Source organism: Sinocyclocheilus rhinocerous, unplaced genomic scaffold, assembly GCF_001515625.1.
Source record: "Sinocyclocheilus rhinocerous isolate Xijiao unplaced genomic scaffold, SAMN03320098_v1.1 scaffold107, whole genome shotgun sequence".
NCBI classification, from domain to species: domain Eukaryota; kingdom Metazoa; phylum Chordata; class Actinopteri; order Cypriniformes; family Cyprinidae; genus Sinocyclocheilus; species Sinocyclocheilus rhinocerous.
In genome coordinates, this window is record NW_015635024.1 from 924,288 (window position 1) to 932,930 (window position 8,643).

Below are 8,643 nucleotides of genomic sequence, written 5' to 3' on the forward strand. Positions count from 1 at the left end.
AGACACTTTAGCTAACCAATCGTCTATGATAATCTTCCGTTATTTTGATCATGCAGCCTTGCCTATTTTTTCCACAAATTTATTCACAGACTCATTTATTCATATTGTGTAATACAATGACTGACATGAAGACTTATTTATACAGACTTCATATTTTATTTGCTTTATACAGGTTTTCATAGCACAAACTAATGTATTATCTGAAACAGTCCAAAAATGGCTTCGCAAAGCTTCATTTTCCCATCACTACATTTTAGAGTGGCCTTTTATTGTGGCCAGCCTAAGGCACACCTGTGCAATAATCATGCTGTCTAATCAGCATCTTGATATGCCACACCTGTGAGGTGGATGGATTATCTCGGCAAAGGAGAAGTGCTCACTAACACCGATTTAGACAGATTTGTGAACAATATTTGAGAGAAATAGGCCTTTTGTGTACATAGAAAAAGTCTTAGATCTTTGAGTTCAGCTCATGACAAATGGGGGCAAAAACAAAAGTGTTGCGTTTATAATTTTGTTCAGTGTATATATATTCAAAAACAATATAAACCTGTGCTGAACTCTTACATTAGTATTCATAATCGACACTAGCATTTTATTTTTATTTTTTTAATTATTATCAAAACTGCTGCAGAATCGTTTTGCACAGATTTGGCTCTATAACCAGTAGCTGATGATTTGCTGCCAAAACCACCATAATTAGATACGGAATATTCATGAACTGTACCAAAGCGTCCAATCACAGCAACACAACTGTACTCCACTAATAAATGTGTTCAGTGTTTGTTAGAAAATAATAACTTTTGCTCGGCTACATTTGTGTGGATGTAAAATGAATGATTGGTGTGAAATGAGAAACACGGACAGATGAAATTAATCTCTTTATGAACACGTTGCTTTTATTTATGCAGCGAAGTCAATGATTAAACGCTGAATCTCATTCTTGAAACTTTGGCTAAATGAATCTGTTGAAATCATTCAACCAGTCAACCAAACTTGATAAGTGTGTGAAAATGGTTTTACAATTTATACTAAATTGATTCTGCTCGTGTTTTACAAATGAGGCCTGATGAGATTTCACATGTGGGAAAAAAGAAAGCATTCTCATAATTGTTTTTGACATTTATTTATACGCTTATGGATCTCTAGATTGAATAATCCTCTGAAGGCACGTTTGATCCGTTAGCGTCAGACTCAAATCACAAAGCATCAAAGTTAAACGGCTGATTAAAGCACAACAATTGTATATATAATTTTCATTATAATTAAAAAAAGAACGTCAAAAGCATGGAAGGACATGTGGTGCTACAGCTATGAAAGGCAAAATCTGCAGCTGTGGTTTACAGCTACACCTTAAATGATCATGAATATTAATGAAGAACAGACCTAGGTGACCTATGATTGGCTTTGGCAAAGAATGATTTCTGGTGAATGATCATCAAAACAGGACTCTTAAAGGAACGGTTCGCCCCAAAAATGAAACGTCCATCTTCACTTATTCACCCTCACATCGTTACATAACTTTATTTCTTCTATGGAACACACTTTTTTTTTTTTGGAGACAGATGACTTTGGAATGACATGAGGGTGAATACTTTCACTTTTGGGTGAACTGTAACTTTAAGAGCCGAGACACATGACACACATGGCAGCTTTGAGAAAGGGAAGGCAATGAAAATATGTGTGTGAGTGTGTGTGTTTAATTAAGGCATATGAATGTCACCGTTCACTAGAAAAGCCTCATCAGATCATACAGCAGATCTGAGGGCGGTTTCATCTCAGGAAACTCAAATGATTGCCGTTTCTCTGTGTTTACAGGAAAAAAACTTCCTCTAATAATTAGCAAAACTGAAGATTGTAATTCAATCCCAAACTGGCTCTCAGAGAAATGAGTTCAGCATATACAGTCATTGCTTCCACAGACTGGCAGTGTCAGTGTGAATGTACATCAGTCTGAGCGGATGAAGCAGAAATGACTGTGTGTTAGTTTGGTGTGTTGCTGCTGCTGTTGTTGAAGAGCTCTGTTCTGGCGAGTTTGGTGGGCGGCTCCAGTGACTCCTCCCCCACAACCACAGGGATGGTCATGTCCTGATCCTCATCGGTCTCGTCGTCCTCCTCCTCATCCTCCTCATCTACACACATTCACACAGCAGCGTCCGTGCAACACGATCAATGACATTTCCTGAATCTACAGTGTTCTGCGTGGTTGCTAGAGCATTGCTATGCAGTTGCTAGGCTTTTCAATAAAAACTCACTCGAAGGAAAAGAAAATCAGTGTCAGGCGTTTTTATGTTCCGATTTATCAGACAGGTGTCTGTGTGCGTTTATGTACGTACCTTTATCAGGATCCATTGACCTTTGACTTCTGTTTAGACAGGCAAACTGAAACAACAAACAAAGTTAAACCACTGTATGACTGTTTGACAGAGTGTGTGTGTGTATGTGTGTGCTTGTGTACCTCTCCCATGACAGAGATGGGCGTCTCTCCTTTGGCCTGTGCGACTCTGTGCTCGATCAGGTAATACATGTACTCGTCATACAGCAGTCTGATCAGATGAAACGAGCCGAAACTGGCGGCACTGCGCAGGGTCAGATCTCTGATGACCACGGAACTACAAAACACACACAAACACTGTGAGATTATTGCAATATAACACCTAAAGACGCACTAAAACCCCTAACAGGACACAGTAAGGGTTTGGCATTAGCTTTTTTACTCGTTATTTAATTAGACTGCTGTTAATATTAATAAGAAAGTAGCAAAAGTAAAGTGATTTTATGCACAAAATTGGATCTGTTGCGTACTGTGCATTGTTCACATACTGTTTTTAAAGGTCCACCGAAGTGCCTTGAAACGCGCAGCATTATTCAATGCGTTGACGTATTTCAACTGAAACAGGAAGACAGGGCGGGACATATCGGACAGCTCCGCCCCTTTTTTTAAATAGCCAGTAGCATTTTGTTTATATTACAGCTCGGCCAGAGCCATCGGTTGAGCTTGTGGTCAATGCATATTCAGACTAAAAGCCAAAGAAATTCAACTTTGATTTCATGGGGACTTTATTATGCAGTGTACAGTGGGGAGTGAGTGTGGCTCTCACCTGTAGAAGCTCCATTTGAGCAGGAAGAGTTTGGCCACTTTGGGGAATGCCGGGCTGCCGGTGTACGGCTTCAGGACCTGCGAGACGACCCCGTCCAGCCATACGGCCCACTGCTCCAGAGAGTTCTGCTGCTGCAGGGTGAGTTTAAAGTCCTGCTCCAGCTGCTGGACTACACCATCTTCACAGCCACACACCCATGAGGCCTGCTCCTAAACTCACACACACACATATGTAAATTAAAAACTGATGGGAGATCTGAGGATGACAGGACATGAACAGAGCGAGCCGTGTTACCTGTACATTGGTGAAATCGACACGGTTGAGGTCGCTGAGCATCTGTGTGATCTGAGCCGTGTTCTGCAGGACGGCGCGGGCCGCCTGAGCCAGATGATTGAGAGATGTGTAGCGCCGCAGAGTCTGAGCGAACGCTGCTGCACACACCACCTACACAACACAACACACACAGCGTTAGCATAACCACACCGAAGACAGAGGGGAGTCAGAAAAGATCTGTGCGTGATTCAGACCTTGATGCAGACCATCTCCTCCGGGATGTTGATCATGGCATTGGTCAGCCAGTTCTCCAGAGTCTTAGCAAAGTTACGGATGGCTTGAGTTAAGGCACCTGCAGGAAGAGAGAAATAGAAAGAGTCTAAATAAAGACAAGACTTCATTTCAAATTCTGCATTTAAAGTATGGTTTTTATTTACATTCATGGTCATTTGCTGCAACAAAAGTGCTTTAACGATAAGAAAGTGTACTGAGTTCTGTTGAAGTGCATGAAGTTAAAATAGAATTTACGCTATCTTTGTATGGCTGCATAGAGTTAAGCAACTTACTTTTTTGGAATTGTGCATTTTACCAATTATGGAGTTTATAGGTTTCTATGAAGTTGTATAGAGTGTGCAAAATTGTATAGCTGTGTAGCTCATGGTTGTGCTTGTATACATTTTCGAATAAAGTTTCGGTAGCTATGGGTAGATTTTGTAACTCAGCGGGAATAGATTTGATAAAGAATTTGTATAGAGTTTGCACAGTGTTGTGTAAATCATTGGGGATGTTGTTTATATATATTTGTGTGAACTTTGAAGTCTTATAGAGTTGTCTAGCTCACTGTGGATAGAGTTGCTGTAGAGTTTGTATTACATTACGTAGGATTGTATAACTCACTGAGGATGATGATTATATATAATTTGTATAGAGTTATGAAAAGGTTTGTAACCAGATGAAATTGTGTTTATATAGTTTGTGTAACTTACTGAGAATAGTGATTATATACATTTTGCATAGAGTCGTGTAGAGTTTTGTAACTAATTGAAGTGGAGTTTATATAGAGTTGTATAATTCGCTGGGGATGTTGTTTACATGGAGTTGTGAATTGGTTTTATAGAGTTGTCTTACAGAACTGTGTAACTCACTGTGGATGGAGTTGATATAGAGTTTGTATAGTGTTGCAACTCACTTTTTATATATGGAGTTTATATAAAGTTTGTATGGAGTCGTTTATATGAAGTTTGTATGTAGAATTTTGTAATTTTTAATAGCATTGTGTAACACAAGATGGTGAAGAGTTTTAACACACTGGATAGAGCTTACATAGTTGTCTGACTTATTGTGGATGTTGTTTAAATGGAATTGTATAGAATTTTGTAACTCGCTATGACTAGAGTTAATACAGAGTTTGTACAGCGTTGTGCACGTCAGAAAGGATGATTATATAGTTTGCATAGCAAGTTTTGTAACTCAACGCGACAAAGTTTGTACAGAGTTGTAACACATTGCAATGAAGTGTAGTGTTGTAACTCACTGAGGATATTGTTTATATAAAGTTTGTATGTAGAATTTTGTAATTCATTGGGTTTGTATAGCATTGTGAAACAAGTTGGTGAAGAGCTGTAACTATATAGTTTATATAGTTACCGTATAGAGTTTATATAGAGTTTGTGTGGAGTTGTGTAACTCACTGGGGATGGGTCTCAGGACATCAGGGATGAGGATCTCCACTAGGTTTTGATACAGTAAGTTGTCGCATTCACGGGTCCAGTGCAGGATGGGCTCATATTTACACAACAGAACCAGAACTGACTTGGGCAAACACTTCTCTGAATCATCATGACTGTAGAGACAGAGACAGCAGTGAGACACAACACAACAACACAATACAACACTTCTGACTGTGCATAAAAACAATGTGTCTCACAGGCCGAGTGTATCCGTGTCACCGCTTTGACCTTCACTGAACCTCCAGAAACTCTTCCAAAGCGTCTCCACAAGAGGGAACTGCAGGTTTACCATCACGTCCAGAATTGCCTATGAACACACACACACGCATTATTCACCAAAACACTAAAATAACCACACATCTGATATCCAACACACACACTTACCTCACAGTGCTCTCTGTAGACCAGCTGATATGAGAGTACGTGTTGAGGAAGGAGTCCATCCGGCAGAGGTTTATCCTCCTCTTTGAGGTCAGGGAACTCTGCCAGACTGCGAGACGCATCTGACACACACATATAAAAAGTTGATGTAGAATAAGATTATATGTCCAAAAGAGAGAGGTGCCCCTACATTTTTGTGTTTGATTTGTGTCTGTCTTACCCAAAAACTGCTGATACTGGTGAACCTGGGCGCTGATGTCAGACAGCCCCGCCCCTTGTTGATGCCCCACCCCCAGGCCCATTCCATTGGTCAGTCCCTCCACCTTCGGCACAGGTTTTATCCTTTATCAAGAGATGAGGGCTGTCAATCAAACTAACAACAGCAAGTGATCATCAACACACACACACACACACACACACACCTCTGTTTCTGTGAGTACGGCTGTTGTCTCATGGCCAGGTGTTGCTGGTCCTCCACCAGTCTGTGCAGGGGGGAGTTGCTCTTGATTCGAAGGCCATAGTAATGGTACTTAGAGTTCCCTCTGAAACACACACACACACACGCACACAGGTGTTTTAATATTAGCCTGTTCTAGCCTGTGTTCATTTAGTATCATGATATACTATTATAGTTTTTGTTAAAATTTTTAATTAGATTTTATTATTAAATTTTCTGTTTTCAGTCAAATTGTTAGTCATTTTGTTTTGAGTTTTTTGTCATTTTTATTATTTTTTTCTTTTCTTTTTAAAATTTTTTTAAGCATCTATATAGTTTTTATTTTTTTAAATTAATAGTTTTAGTTATTTTAGTACTTCAATTAAAGCTTTAAGTACTAAAGAAAAGGTGCCTTGGCAACTAGCTGAAATAAAATACGTTTAAAACTAAGATGCTAATTTAATTCATGCAACAAAAAAAACAATTTGCTAAAATAAATTGCCTTGTTTTAATCCCATCTGTTCAAGAGAACAAAATCACCAGAAATCAATGGAAATGATTGTAAAATATAAATTAAAATTGAAATTGTAGTGACGCCTTTATTAAATGTAAAAATTAAATAATCAATTTTTTGAGATGCATACCATTCAGTCACATGACTTGTTTAGGCAAGACTTTTGACTTTTTTACAAAGCTAATTGGTAAATATTTTTCCACTCAGTTTCTGCACATCTTACTGAATAAAAAACGTATCTCAAATGAGCTTTTGCTCAATTTAAAATTCTGGCAAATAAAAAAAGTCCTGCACAACGTGATACAATGACAGCTATAATGTTTAATTCACAGTTATGTGGAGCAGATTCTGGACCAATGAGATTTCACTGTGGGTGGAGCTACCCAGATCAATAAATACACAAATAAAGCTAAATGTTTCATATTGCCTGTCGTGGCTTGAATCTTTATTGTGTCACACCTGGTCTGGACAGTGTGCTTGTACCTGGTGCCGAGACGTCTTGTCCTGAGGCCCAAGAACACGGAGCGGATGAGTTTGCCAAAGGAGGCGGCGTTCACAGGTTCCAGCTTGGTCTGCTGGCAGTGCAGGAGGTAATGACAGTAGAGAGTACAGCGAGGAAGACTCACACCTTCAGCTGTTTCATAGTTATCCATCAGCCACTGCACCTGAGCACAGATAGGAGACCGCAGGTGTTAATTATTTGACTATCACATTCAAAAACTCCTCTTTTCCCACAGTGATATTTTCTATTATATTATCTATTAATATTTTTAAATTGCTTTATTTTTATATTTTTAATTTTAGTTTAAGTTTTAGTAATTTTTGGTTATGTGCTATTACTATTATTTTGATAATATTTTATTTCAGATTATATTTATATTTTATTATTATTATGTGCTAAATTATTTTTATTAGTCTTTGATTTTTTTTTTATATTTATATTTAGCTTTAATTTATTTTTATTACAATTTTAGTCATTTTAGTGCTTAAAACTTATTTTATTTCAGTTAGTTGCCTAAGCAGCACTTCTAATTTTCATTTAAATTTCTAGAGTTTAAGTTTTTCTTCTAATATTTATATTTTATTTTATGTTATTTCTTCTTTATTTCAATTACTCAAATTAGTTTTAGTTAAGAATAACAACACTGAGTGAAACTCTCTCTCTCGGGGTGAAAATTAATCCGTACCACCAACGAAAGCAAATACACTCACAGTCGCAGGTGATGCGCGTGTGTTGTGTGAGAAGTTCTGGTTCACTCCGTCGAGCATGTACCCGCCCTGAATCACGTAACTTCCCAACCCTCCACTGGTAACCACGCCTCCTGCCCCGCCCACTCCTGACGAGGACCCGCCAGCCACCACAGTGATCCCCGAACTGCCCTCTGAGAACATGGAGATCACCCCTGTGCCCATCCCGGACGTCACAGACACAGGCTGAGCGCTGGTGGGGGACGTGACCTGTGAGCCGGTGGTGGGCGACGTCTCATAGTAAGTGACAGAGGGCGTGGCCTGAGAGTAGAGGGAAGGGTCTGTGAACTGGTAACTACTGGAACGACTGAAAAAAGGGAGATAGAAGGACAAATACAGAGAAAGATAAATGTTTTCAGGAGTAAAGTGAAGCTAAATATACGCCACAAGGACTGTGTTGATGCTCACATTGCAGTATTGTTGTAGTTGGCGTCTCCCTCCACAAACTGGCTCGGGTAAACATGCTGTACAGGAACCTACACACACAAACAAACAGCAGATTCACATCAGACCTTTAAAAGCCAGTTTAATCAGAGACAGATATGAGGGGGAACATCACAAAGCATGTCTATATAATGTCAAATCTAAATCTGTACTGAAATACATTAAATTAAATTTTATATTTTAGTGCTGATAATAGTTTCACACAAAATATAAACATCCAAACAATATACAAACACAAATTTTAATGTTCATTTGCACCTGTATAATTCTCATTACTGATGTTTTTGAAGGACAAACGAAAAGCCAAATGTACCATAATATTTCTCATTACACATCTGAGACAACAGAATATTATAATAATTAGACATTACAATTAGAATTAATTGGCAACTATGGAAAATTTTAAGGAAAAAAATTATAAACAAATATATATACAAATATATAACATTTATAAAATATAAACATAAATATATATATATATATATATATATATATATGTTTATATGTTATGTTATA

General features: G+C 38.2%; 2 protein-coding genes across 6 annotated transcripts in view; one reads left to right on the forward strand and one right to left on the reverse strand.

Annotated features, from left to right (window-relative positions):
- LOC107746112 (DDB1- and CUL4-associated factor 15-like) overlaps positions 1-5,913 on the forward strand; it is a 16,810-nt gene extending 10,897 nt beyond the window's left edge. Inside the window, exon 14 of one of the 2 annotated variants that reach the window (XM_016560208.1) lies at positions 5,886-5,913. The gene's annotated coding sequence lies outside the window, so the exon portion shown is untranslated. Of the gene's footprint in view, positions 1-5,881 lie in introns of both variants that reach the window. The other variant, XM_016560207.1, reaches the window with a different exon arrangement.
- rfx1b (regulatory factor X, 1b (influences HLA class II expression)) overlaps positions 515-8,643 on the reverse strand; it is a 15,194-nt gene continuing 7,065 nt past the window's right edge. For 3 of the 4 annotated variants that reach the window (XM_016560204.1, XM_016560203.1, XM_016560201.1), the window contains exons 5-18: positions 8,092-8,159; positions 7,648-7,990; positions 6,919-7,100; positions 5,908-6,027; positions 5,706-5,827; positions 5,489-5,607; positions 5,302-5,411; positions 5,066-5,217; positions 3,629-3,726; positions 3,396-3,545; positions 3,102-3,310; positions 2,459-2,612; positions 2,337-2,382; positions 516-2,132 (exon numbers count right to left, since the gene is read on the reverse strand). In XM_016560204.1, coding sequence (XP_016415690.1) covers positions 1,984-2,132; positions 2,337-2,382; positions 2,459-2,612; positions 3,102-3,310; positions 3,396-3,545; positions 3,629-3,726; positions 5,066-5,217; positions 5,302-5,411; positions 5,489-5,607; positions 5,706-5,827; positions 5,908-6,027; positions 6,919-7,100; positions 7,648-7,990; positions 8,092-8,159 — 2,022 coding nt within the window. In that variant the 3' untranslated portion in view covers positions 516-1,983. Of the gene's footprint in view, positions 2,133-2,336; positions 2,383-2,458; positions 2,613-3,101; positions 3,311-3,395; positions 3,546-3,628; positions 3,727-5,065; positions 5,218-5,301; positions 5,412-5,488; positions 5,608-5,705; positions 5,828-5,907; positions 6,028-6,918; positions 7,101-7,647; positions 7,991-8,091; positions 8,160-8,643 lie in introns of all 4 variants that reach the window. The other variant, XM_016560205.1, reaches the window with a different exon arrangement.